Below are 12583 nucleotides of genomic sequence, written 5' to 3'. Positions count from 1 at the left end.
TTTGTTGGCATTGTGTTTTTGCAAATTAACGATAACGGATTTGGTTTTGTTTCAAAAATCAAACTGAAACAGATAAGCCGGGTTGTGATGAATCGGGTCATTTTTTGAATACGGAAAATGACTCGACGCAAGTCATTTCGTGTATCGACTCTACTAGTATTTGAGTCATTGCGTATGAGTAGATCGAGTCACATGACTCGAGGCCAGAGTTGGGGCTGGCAATGACTTGGACTCGAATCAAACAGTAAACGCAACGACTTGGACGCGAACCCCTGCTCCCCGACTCGGAATTGACTCGGCTATGAATTGAAACTGACTCGACTTGATTCGAGTCAAACTATTAAAGTATGTTTGACTTGGTTAATGGTTACAACCATGCAGATAAGGTCTGGATACAAAATTGAAAAAGCTCCATATTCAAACTGCCGTCCGTTAGTTACCCTGACGTATTGCATGTCACTTTTTGGGTATATCCTACCTTGACCAGCAATGGCTGCATCTCCGTGCATCAGAAAGCACAGGGCTTTGTTCGTGGCATCCTGGCCTTCAATTTTAGTCTTTGACAGGGATTTCTGTCTCGCAAAACACTTTCCCATCGCCACAGCATTGATCGCCTGTTTGAGGTAGTTTAATCACTAATTACAGAACTAGCCGCTATAAATACTGTTATTTAAAATCAGAAATGTTGAATATCAATAACTTCGCTTCTACAGGCTGGAATCAATCCAAATTTGGTGTACAGCGTTTTTTAAGCCAACCTGACAATTTTGGCACTTCTTCAATAGTAGGCAGACATCGAAAAAGGTTCACCATGATCACCAATAAATGTTTCTCATGACCACATCATACTTTCTAAATGTCAATATATTTTTTTTTTTCGCATTAGGATTAAGGTTGGGGGAGGGGATATTAGGGTGGGGGGTACTCGGGTTGGGTAGAGGGGGATATTAGGGTTGGAGAGGGGCGATATTATGGTCAGGGGAGGTGATATTAGGGTTGGAGGCGGGTTAGGGTATCCCATGATTAGTGTTGGGGTGGGGGATATCAGGGTTGGAGGTGAGTTAGCGTCAAAGTTGGGGTTAGGGTATCCCAACCCTAATGTCCCCCTCCTCCAACCCTAGCATCCCCCCTCCCCAACCCTAATATCCCTCTCCACCAACCCTAATATCCCCACCCAAACCCTAATATACCCTCTCCCAAGCCTAATATTCCCCTCCCCCAACCCTAATACCCCCTCCTTCAACCCTAATATCCTACAACCGTAATCTTGGGATACCCTAACCCAAACTTTGACCCTAACCCTCTCCCAACCCAAATATCCGTCTCTCAAAAAGGAAAAAAAAAAACAATTTATCTTGACGTGTTCATGAGAAACAAAGTTATTTTTGGACAACCCTGGCCTACATAGATCAGAGAAACATGCAATATCAGTAAAGTGAGTAAGATTAGCCAACCTCTAAATGCGACGGGCACGGCAACATCGTAACATGGACCTTTGGACCGTCGAATTGGAGGTCGCAAGAGGAAGTGAGGTGGGACAGTACGTCCCCGGTGGCAGGCACGTGGTCTGGAAACTCCGAGAGCCCCTTCATCTTTCGGAATATGATCTGAGAAGAGAATTTGCGGAAATAGTGATTTTTTCAATTCATCTCTAATTAATCTAATCTAGAGCCATACAGATGTAGAATTCTCAAGGCGCTACCGATAAAATTAATCTGTGAAATATTCTCATTTTAACTTCAACCTCATTTCCAGTTTACCTAAAAATATGAGAGCTGTATCATGCGAAACGGGCCACGCTAATGAGAATGGATTTTGATTTTACATGAACTTTCTTGCATTTCTTTGTTATCCGAAATTTATATCCATTTAAAAGTTTTTGCAAATTCACTAATTCTAATTCAAATTTTAATTTGGATTTGGTAATACGTTTGTTGATCTACAATGTCCTTTCCGATTCTCTACTAGTTGCTGATGATTACCCCTGATGAGTGTCAGCCGAAAATATTTGGGCTCATTTCAATATGAATATACTTTTCAATTGTACATTGAAGTAAGTTCTTCATCTCCATGAAGATCTTTTAATTTGGAATAGTTGAAAATTTTCTGGACGTTGAACTCTGTCCAGAGGATATATTCAAACAGATTTACAGGTACGCTTGGAGATAAAATAAACTAGAAAAGCTGTATCTGGACACCTGTAAAATGTGAGAAAAATATCAATACATTCCCAGCTTAGCAGTACTTCCTACCACCATATTGTGGCATGAAGATTGCCGATCATTTCAACCTCTAATGGCCGATACCGATGTTTCTGTCAACGAATGACATTGACTCGATATTATCGGGCTCTCCTGATAGCTACTCCCTATTTACCTCAGGCTGCAGCTTTAGTTGCATAGCTAGAAGATTCTGTCTTCCGCGGTGTGGCATCCCGATGATGACATCGTCGATATTTGATAATGTAGCGGCTCTGAAGATTTCTTCGGAGAATACAGCGGCAGATTCAGCTCCTTCCCCGCTATAACGCTTCACGGTCTTGAATTTTGTGTGAGCAAAGTGATCGAAAGCCTGTAAAAATCAGATTCAATCAAAGCCTTGCCAGGAATTTCTGAAAAATGGTTTGCTGTAACGACTCGAGTTAGGACTGAGAAATATTACGATATTATGAAGGCGAACCATTCTACATCACTAGATTAGAGTTGAAATAAGTGGGTAGAACCGCATTGAACTCAAAACTGAGCCGTGAACACAATGCCTTGGACTTGAGTCACGACAATATGACTCGACTCGACCCTCTGCTCACTGACTCGGACTTGACTCAGTGGTGAATTGAAAACGACTCGATTTGACTCGAGTCAAAACTATAAAAGTGAGATTAACTTGTGACTCGGAACCTAGTTACTTGGTTACAACCCTGATTGAAGTCATAAAAAATAAAAATAATTAATTACCTAGAATGCTGAAATGATATTTTGTTCATCAACCAACCTCCGACTGTATCATAAGCTTTGCCATCTCTCTTCGTTTGTCATCCGTAGGTAACGACATCTTTTCGTCCATAAAAGCTTGGCTTAAAAACTCCCTTTCCGAGGCTGTCTCTAAATGACCGCTCTCAACCGATATCGTGCCGCAAAATACCTTCTCCAAGATTTCAACTAATTTTGAAACCGCGACAGGCTGACCGTCTGTCAAAAGGTATCGAATAATCAGGATTTTCACAGCAATGTACCCGTATTTGGTCAGATTTCAAATTGTAGCATTAAGGGCAGTGATTTTCAGGGATAATTTATATTTTAAGGCTCTCAAAGACAAGGCTGTAAATGACTCCAGTCGCGATTTTTTGGTGACTCGACCTGACTCGAGTCATTACCGTAAGTGTAGGAAAAAAACTTGAGGCAATTTGTGTATTGACTCAACTCGTACTCCAAGTCATATGACTCGAGATTCTGGCAGCTAAAACGGGCATTACATTGTCACTTTGAACAATAATTAGTTACAACAGTATTGGTATCTCGTCTATCAGTACGGTACTGGTATTTGTAAAACAGGGCTAGAAACTGTGTTAACTGAACAAAATTATTATATTATGAACGTGAAGCATTCAATGCCACCTCAACTCTGAACATAGTTGTATATTAGGGGTATTCTAAGATGACTGTTTTTCTCAAATCGTACTGGCTACTTGCTAAAATTGTTAGGTTACCTAATTTAAGCCTACACACCAATTTGGCTCAATTCCAGCCAGTAGCTGCATTGCTACAGAAGAAAGCTTCATTTATTATACAAAAATAAATAACATTGATTTGAACAAAATAGTATTTACGGTGAGCACCACTATAATAAATAATTAAAGAATTGGTAACCGTAAATACTATTTTATTCATAATCCAAATTTTTCGACGACAATAACTCCGCTTCCACTGGTTGGAATTTATCCTATTTGGTGAACATCGTTTCTATAGACAACGCAACACTTTCATGGGGTGAACAGAAAATTTACAAGTTTTTTTTTATTTATTTTTATATAATAAAGTGAAACTTTCTTCTCCTGTAGCAAAGCGGTTACTGGCTGGAATTGTACCAAATTTTGTGTGTAGGCTTAAATTAGGTAACCTAACAATATTATCAAGTAGCCAGTATGATTTGAGAAAAAAAGTCATTTTTGAATACCCCTATTGTATATAAGTGAGTTGAAGATGATGATGACACAATGACTTGGACTCGAACCTCTGAAGCCTGACTCGACTAGGTGGTGAATGGAAGATGACTCGAATTGACTCGAGGCCTTGTGAATTGGTTAGAACCCTGCTCAGAGGTACAGGACTTCAGTATGAAATTGGTTAATGTGTTAATATAGGTGAGGATTAGGCTAGTCCTACAAGTGTAAGCTAAAATATTCAAGTTTATTTCAATGTGAATATATTAATCAAGGTATGTTTTATGAACTCACCACCCGGTAAAGTAATCTCTGTATCACGAGACAAGCCATAATTGCTTGGATTCAATTCGGGACACTCCGCTTCGATTTCCTGCAGCGAGTTGATGTTTGCCTTCCTGTGACCGTATACTCTGAATAAAAATATGCTACCTTTATAAGGCATCAATATTATGCAGTCAGGCCGTATTCCCGAAGTGATGATAGTGATTCAATTCATAAAATGAGCACAAATTGAATGCAGGAAAAATGTGGAAACCACTAGGATATTTTACAATTTTTCAAATTAGTAAGAATAAGAATGATAGTTACACGCTTTTATCTGGATTAGACAATAACTGCTTAATTCAGACAAATTCCAAATTACATGGAAATACAAAATTTAAGGTTTACACTCGTGTTTCTACTTGAGTATTGGTACCATGCAGACTTTGACAACTAGAAAACGTATGGATTTCCAAACTAGATTAAAGTCAGAATTATAGCTACACTGTGTTACTCAAATTAGACAAGGAAAAGAATTATAGCTACACATATTTTTCCAAATTAGCTTAAGATCACACTTATAGCTACAGATTTTTCGAAATTGGATTACAATTAAAATTATAGCTAATCAGATTTTTCCCAATTAGATAACAATTAGAATTATAGCAAGATTTTTTGAAAATAGATTACAATTAAAATTATAGCTACACAGATTATTCCAAGTTATATTACAATTAGAATGATAGTTCCACAGCATTCCGTTTGAAATAGTCTAATTACACAACTAGAATTATCTATATTTATCTACATCTATTCATTATTTAGTCGTCCAATTCAGATTGAAACCACATGAAAAAATCATCACAATGAAACCTGTAAGCTTCAATGAGCCTTGCGACGCCTTGATCTTCCGCATGATTGAAAGCAGCCAGCTCCAGTCCGCAAATGAATCGACCTTTATCCACCTTTGCTGAGCTTGTCGCAAATTGTCGGCAATCAACTGCCGTTGACGTCTCAGGTACGCGAGTGGTCCTGAGATAACGCAAATTTGAGTTGATACAAAGAGACTATGTCACTCTTCTGCTGTTAAAATTTGGTCGCTATTATTGTAATCGCATGTTGTATCATCGTGACTAACGCAAAATGATTAATGACACTATTGCAAATGGGTAGAATCATCAAAAAATGTTCAGTTACCGTGATACTTGGTTACATGGTTCTAATGAAAATTTCACTCAGTAAAGTAGTGCGAACTTATCTCAAAACTAATTTCTTCTATTCGAAATCTAAATCATAAAACTTGGTAGTTTGGCTTAAAAATACTGCTCAAATACAAGTACAGTAGTCGAAAACATAAACACTTGAGTTAGCAGTGGAATAATTGGTAAAATGATTATGTTGGCTAAAAAATTGGGGTCACTTCCAACCTGTGGAAGCAAAGATATCAGAATTGGCAAATTTTTAATTAAAATAAAGTTTTTAATTGTACTGGGTACCCCAGGAAATTGTTAAGATATCTAAAAAACAATACATAACAAATTTGGTTCAATTATAACCCATAAAAGCGAAGCTATTCGAGTACGACATTTTGGAATTGACAATAACTTCGCTTTTAACGGTTGGAAACGACCCAAATTTGTTATGCACTGTTTTTTTAGACAATCTAACAATTTCATGCGGTAGCAAGTCAAATTTTCTGAATCTAATAGCTTCTATTCTACAGGTTGGAATTCAGCGCTCTGAAGCCCAACAATTTTTAGCCAAACCTAAACTTTCTAAACTTTACCAACTATCCAGTCAAATTTGTAAACGTTTTTTTCAACAACCCTAGTCAACACAGATCATTCTTCCAGAATTACCTACTGTGGTTAACACCATAAAAATACAACTCACCTACAGACCCGGTTTCCATACAGCAAATGATTACTTCTACATGTCAGTGCTATTCTCCTTGTAAAAACACCGCTGGCTAACCTTGAGTAATTCATAACGTCGGCGTAATAACCATCTGAGATAAAAAAAAAATCAAATACAAATACATAACCAGGTCTCTGTGCAATAGTGATCACAATAAGCTGCATCATAGCGATGTATTTTCATAAAACAAAATTGACATCTACATCTCGAGTCTGAAAAGAATATCATGGTAGAGTATGAAGCTTTAGATCAGGGCCGGCCAACCCGTGGCCCGCGGGCCACATGTGGCCCGCGTGGTAATTTCCGAGATTTCTAATATCATCAAATATGGATTGCACCGCAACACTTGATATGTGATGACTAAAATATCTGTTCCGACGCATTGACGGATCCATCAGCCAGTCACATATTGGTATATCTTCGTACACTACAATAAAGCAGAATAATTTGCGATAGATATATCAAAGGTTAAAATTTTCTACAAGCTTAGCGCAATATATTGTCAGTCGATTTCTTGTTTTTATTATTGTTGCCCTTTTGTGAAAATGGAAGAACACCTAATGTATCAGATTGAGTCTAACTATATTCGCGATTACGAGACAAGTGTCGTTCAACATATGCGACCTCGCGTTTGCGCTCGCAGTAAGACCTTCGAATACGAAACCTAGGCACGAAATGATTGACGATGTTGGTCTCATCTTTTGATATTGATATGTCAATGCGCCATGGCGATAGCCCAGTCATCGCAAACTTAGCCTAGCGATATAGTCAAGTGACAATATTATTAACCAATGAACTTCAAAAATTTTTGGCGCTTCGCGCGGACAGTGGCCCGCGCCAGAGTTCGTCAATCGAATGTGGCCCTTTGGCTGAAAAGGTTGGCCAGCCCTGCTTTAGATCAAACGTGCTGCAAATGTATAGAAAACGCAGTCGGAAGTATGTAAAGCGGATGCAAGGTTCATTGAAAGCAAAAGTATACTAAAAGTATTGTTTATTTAGATCAAACACCCAATTTGTGCACCTAAATAAAAGCGATTGCTACGCGGTTACAGCAAATTTCACTAAAACGCACCGAAGAAATGAAAAAGATGGAAGAAAAATACAATTAGGAATACGATAAAAAAGTGATCTGAATTTCACAAGTTGCTTTTAAAATAGACAGGTCAGATTGTCCACAAACAAAATCATGGAATGAATTTACAGCCTGTGGCTAGTGATTGTGCTGTAAGAGTGTAATAAATGGCCCTTTGTAATTTCCAAGTATTTTTCGGAACGTAGATCTTTTTCTGGTGACACGAAATTATTCGATGCAAGATCTACAGATCTGACAGTGGAAGACGCTTCTATACAGACCTGTCATTTCCAAGATGTTTCAAATTCAAATTCAGAGTGCAATGTAGGATATCGAGAAAGACATTAATGGAATTCAACAAATTCAAAACTGGTAAACAAACCAATAAGTTCAGATGTACAGATTTGCAACAAATTCATTAAAAGGTTGTTGAAGGTGCAGAACTTCAATATGCAATTGAACAATGTATTGATATTGAAATGAACCCGAATATTTTCGGCTGACACTCGTCAGGGGTAATCATCAGCAACTAGTTGAGAATTGGGAAGAACATCGTATATCAACAATGGTATCAGCAAATATGAAGTCACCAGCATAGAAATTTGAATAATCGGGGCAAACAGATGGCTTAAGCTCAATATACTACTTTTAGATTGACACAAACTTTGCCAAAAGTCGACTCCAAGGCACACAAATAAAAGAATGACACGGAATATGTTGTCTCAATGATTTTTTCGCTCAACTAGAATCAATACAACGGGAGAATTCATGGCCTTTGCCTGTACTGATTATAATAAATCTCAGGATAATTCTAGTTGCTTGATTACCCCTGACGAGTGAGTGCCAGTCAAAAATAATCGGGTTTATTTCAATATGAATATATAATTCATTAAAAGAAATTGTAAAATTAAGTAATTTTGTGTTACTTGAATATTAAAAAATCCATTAGCAATGCCAATGGACAAGTACAATTAATTAATTACAGACCGACCAATGCTGAAGGAAATAAGAAAAACTCGGACTATGCACACGTCTCGTCCAAGGCAGTCTGGCTGCAGGGTTCAAAAATAAATATTTTTTTGAATTCTTCTGGCTACTTGATAAAATTGTCAGGTCGCCTCAAATACAATACATACCAAATTTGGCTCAACTTCAACCAGTAGAAACTTTGCTGTGAGGGAAGAAAATTTTTGATTTATTGAGAATAAAAAATTTTCAAATATTACCGTTTTTCTTGAGTTCAACTCAAACCGGTAGAAACGCAGCTATTGAAGCAGAAAATATTGGATTGCAAATACTTTTTCTTCAAATCAAAAATTTTCCACAACAATAATTTTGCTTCGGCCAGTTGGAATTGAGTCAAATTCGCTACCATAATTTAGATAAACCAACAATTCAAAGGGGTAGCCGATAAAAATCGGAAAAAACTGTATTTTTATTTAATAAATCCAAAATTTTCACCTCTCATTACAATGCTTTCACTGGTTGGAATTGAGCCAAATTTGGTGTGTAGCGTATTTTTAGGCAACTTAATAATTCTATCAAGTAGCCAGCAAATTTGATAAGCTATTTTTGAAAGCCCTACTGTAAGGTGGCAAGTGTAGGATCGCTCTTTTGGCACAGTACAGAAATATATATTATTTTAATATCAACCCCTTAGGACCGTAAACCTTCTCATATCTGAACCTCTTTGGTGCCGGCTCGAGCAATCCGTCCTTTGACACCACAGTCGATTGCTTTTTAATAAATTCAAATTGCTCTTTCGCAAAGTTATAAAATTCCATTTCCATTTTCCAAATTTTTGACGCCTTAAATTTCGCGACCGTGTCTTCCGATAGCGGTTTTTTGTTCAAAGTTTTTCTGATATGACTTTTCGAGCCGGAACGCATGTTCTGCAGCATGCCTTGGAACATGCGCGGCAAAATTGCTTCTAACACGACGACAAAGTCTTCCATCTGTTCGGTGAGGCCGACGAGCAAGTAATTGCTCGCTAAATTGTGTTTGGCTTCTTGCAAAGCCCATTCGCTACCTACCTCCCAACATTCCGCGATTTGTCCGCAAAAAAAGGGAATTTGTAGCCATAATTTTTCAGGGGCGCAGTCGCTGCTTCTGCGACCGATTTTTACGCATTCGTCGAAAGTAGTTTTGTCGCCGTGGCGAGCACGGTTTAACCCTTTGCGATAATCATCTCCGAATCGTAAAAAATAATAGTATGAGACTAGGCGTTCTAAAGGATCGCGCACAATATTAATATACATCGGTGTGATCGGAGTTCGAAATCTGCGAAAGTCAAGGTATGCCATATGGCCGTGAAAAAACACAGGCCTAAAATCTTTCCAGTCTGTAATATTTTGCACGAGTTTATACTGATCCTGTATCGACATAATGTGACTGTTCTTTGTGGTGTTAATATGTGCCACGTATATCCCATTTTTCTTCGACAGATCGTACACAAAATTAGTGAACGTCGTGCTGCCAGTTTTCGGAACTCGATTGTAAAGCACAACTGCATTGTTGTCATCCATGTATTGTTCTGCAGACGTTTGATCGGATGTTCGCCTGTAATTCGTCGTGGTATCAAATGGACCGCGTAATCGCATGATTTGCATCTCGATGATCGTAAATCCAAACAGCAATGCGGCAGCCCCAAGAATAGCAGTCCTTCGAGTGACCATTCTCAATGATCTACACATTAAGCACCCAATATCGTTACGGCGGAAAATCAAATAGCTACAGTGGCTGAATTTAGTACAAATGAAACGATGCGTCAGAGATAGTACTACAAGCTTGTGTGTCAATGTGTTATTCCAAGTTTTAGTAATGAACCCCAAAAATCATGGATACCAACTAAATCTCACAGTCATTTATCAAAATCCAAGGATTAGAAATACAGTGATACAAAGGATGTAGTTAAACAGAGTTCAATCGTTCCAATCCAGGACTGGTGGCATACACAAAGTTTTAAAACGGATACACCTGTTCAGAAAATTCAAATGTTAATGAAAACAGTGCATAGTTGGAACTAGGTCTGGTTCCATTTTCAACGCAGAAAACTTGTGCCTATATTGCATTCAATGATTGAATATTGGATCGGCAGCAAAAATTCAACATGCTTACAACTACTTAACAACGGACACATCAATCTTGCCATTTATGGATATTGCTGCTATCGTCATTGGCTTGTGAATTGAATACTTGTACGTGATACCGGGCCAATCTTCTTACCCACCCTTCCCAATAGAATTCTAAAACCATTTCGTCAAGAAAATGAACATCTGCAGGAGACCCGTCACGGTACGCCTTTACAATGACAGCAGTGGAGATCTTATTTGGGGTGTCATGACACGCATTAAAAGCCCCAGCATACGCAGCTACTTGGTATGGATCGTCAAAGCATTTCTTCAAGGAATCACGCTTTTTAGATGACAATTTCCAATCAAACACACATAATTTGTTTTTATATAACGCCACACAGTCAATTTTACCCAAATATGACAACACTGAGTGAGTAGCAATAAACTCTGTCCCGTGTACACCTTGTACTTTTTTCAGCACCGGGTGTATACTTTTCCATTGGCCAGTGTCTTCAATATCAACTGGAATTTTGTTGAGAAAATTTTCGACCGATTCATGAAACGAACTGCCTTCGCCCGATATTTGGGTCATATAGTGAAAAAAACCTTCTTTTCCGAGTTTCGCGGTCATTTTTGATTTCCATCTGGCTAAAATTATTTGGTTCAAAGGCGGCTGCGTCGCCTGTAATATTCTTGTCACGGAAGGTAATTTTGTGGAATCGTACATGCTAGTGACGTTTTTCAGGACTTGGTCGTCCTTGTCGGAAACTTGGACCCAGTCTTTACTGTCCAGGGGGCATTTCAAAATCGTATTCAGCATCGGAATAGTGGCGGGGTTGCTGGTGAGCATTGCCATTTCGTCCTCTCGAAACTTGGGAAAGGGTGACGCGTTAAATTCGCTAGGCGTAGTTCTACTGTCGTTGGTGGAGTAGATAGAATGTTTCGCAGTGTCATTATTGACTACTCTCTTAGGGCATAGAATTCTCTCTCCCAATCTTCTGAACACTGTCGTTGATTTCATGTTGGCGTCAACACAAAGATTTGCTATAAATGTAGGAACGGAAGTTAAGTCAAATGCTCATTGATGGTACAAAATTTCAATAGACAATGAATAATATATTGATATTGGAATAAACCCTCTGCTGACACTTGTCAGGGGTTATTATCAGCATCTAGTGAAGAATTGAAAAAAAACATGGCATAGCAACAGTCGCATCACCAATTATGACATCACCAGCATGGAAACATCTTCATGTATGTGCCTTGGAGTCGACTTTAATCAAAATACACCAACCCAGTTTGTGGTAAAAATAGTATACATCTCTTCGGGCTTCACTACAGTATGTCATATTTGGTGATACGATAGTTAATACACAAAAGCTCTTTACAATTTCCACTATATAGCTGACGATTAGCCCTGGCGTGTCAGCCGTAAGTATTCGGGCATATTCCAATATGAATATATTATTCAATTGTAGGCCTATATATATCAAATGTTTTTATAACAAAGTAGTCAAATCTATATTGCTGCAGGATTTCACCCAATTCCAAATACTTTGTCTGAACGACTTGATGTAAATTAGAGACGGCAGAATGAGGAAATCTCATAAATCTTTCTCAATGTTACAATATACTTTAGTGATTGTCTGGGTATAAGGTTCGCTTGGGCTAAGTGAAGGGTTTATTTGGACGTGCTTGGTTACACTACAAAAAATAATAAGACAAATTTGGTCTTATGGTCCTAAAGTGACTTTTTAGAAAAAAATGTCTTAAAGACTGATCGGCCTTAACAACGATTTTTCGTCTCAAAAGTAAGACTGAAATTGCTCGAAAATAAGACGATTGTCGCCCACGCGAGCTGTGTGGGTATTCATGTCAGTGTTAGGTTCTGCATGAAGGGAAGCATAATATACCTGGATTTGCAGTTCAACATATAGCCTACCCATTATATAACATTATAATTCTATATAACACTTACCAATTTGTATACAATCCTCCAAACAATATATAGTGTAGTTTGAGTATATAATAGTATTTGTGGTGGGTGCGACGTGCCAACACCATTGTGTCAGTGAAAAGTGACAAGGTACGGTACTT

At 38.2% G+C, this 12583-nt stretch overlaps 4 protein-coding genes across 4 annotated transcripts in view; 1 reads left to right on the top strand and 3 right to left on the bottom strand.

The window, feature by feature from the left end:
- LOC145454802 (2-oxoadipate dehydrogenase complex component E1-like) overlaps nucleotides 1-6586 on the bottom strand; it is a 31145-nt gene extending 24559 nt beyond the window's left edge. Inside the window, exons 1-7 of the mRNA XM_080332786.1 lie at nucleotides 6317-6586; nucleotides 5297-5455; nucleotides 4454-4572; nucleotides 2992-3188; nucleotides 2377-2571; nucleotides 1455-1607; nucleotides 479-614 (exon numbers count right to left, since the gene is read on the bottom strand). Coding sequence (XP_080188912.1) covers nucleotides 479-614; nucleotides 1455-1607; nucleotides 2377-2571; nucleotides 2992-3188; nucleotides 4454-4572; nucleotides 5297-5455; nucleotides 6317-6507 — 1150 coding nt within the window. The 5' untranslated portion in view covers nucleotides 6508-6586. The remainder of the gene's footprint in view (nucleotides 1-478; nucleotides 615-1454; nucleotides 1608-2376; nucleotides 2572-2991; nucleotides 3189-4453; nucleotides 4573-5296; nucleotides 5456-6316) is intronic.
- Nucleotides 1-12583, top strand: part of LOC145454808 (solute carrier family 15 member 2-like) — a 383011-nt gene that overhangs the window by 301801 nt on the left and 68627 nt on the right. The gene's annotated exons all lie outside the window — the stretch shown is intronic.
- Nucleotides 7213-10105, bottom strand: LOC145454820 (heparan sulfate 2-O-sulfotransferase 1-like). Its single transcript, XM_080332812.1, has one exon. It carries the CDS (start codon nucleotides 10103-10105, stop codon nucleotides 9050-9052), a length of 1056 nt encoding a protein of 351 aa, XP_080188938.1. The 3' UTR covers nucleotides 7213-9049.
- LOC145454823 (mitochondrial genome maintenance exonuclease 1-like) lies at nucleotides 10152-12182 on the bottom strand. The gene has a single exon (XM_080332815.1). The coding sequence runs from the start codon at nucleotides 11505-11507 to the stop codon at nucleotides 10551-10553; it is 957 nt and encodes a 318-aa protein (XP_080188941.1). The 5' UTR covers nucleotides 11508-12182; the 3' UTR covers nucleotides 10152-10550.

Source organism: Botryllus schlosseri, chromosome 13, assembly GCF_051294905.1.
Source record: "Botryllus schlosseri isolate E-star chromosome 13, Bs_hap1, whole genome shotgun sequence".
Taxonomy (NCBI): Eukaryota; Metazoa; Chordata; class Ascidiacea; order Stolidobranchia; family Styelidae; genus Botryllus; species Botryllus schlosseri.
This window is presented reverse-complemented; position numbering and strand designations above follow the sequence as displayed.

What these genes read in the sequence shown, in the direction of transcription:
- LOC145454823 (XM_080332815.1), bottom strand. Translation starts at nt 11,507, where the DNA reads ATGAAATCAACGACAGTGTTCAGAAGATTGGGAGAGAGAATTCTATGC.
- LOC145454820 (XM_080332812.1), bottom strand. Translation starts at nt 10,105, where the DNA reads ATGTGTAGATCATTGAGAATGGTCACTCGAAGGACTGCTATTCTTGGG.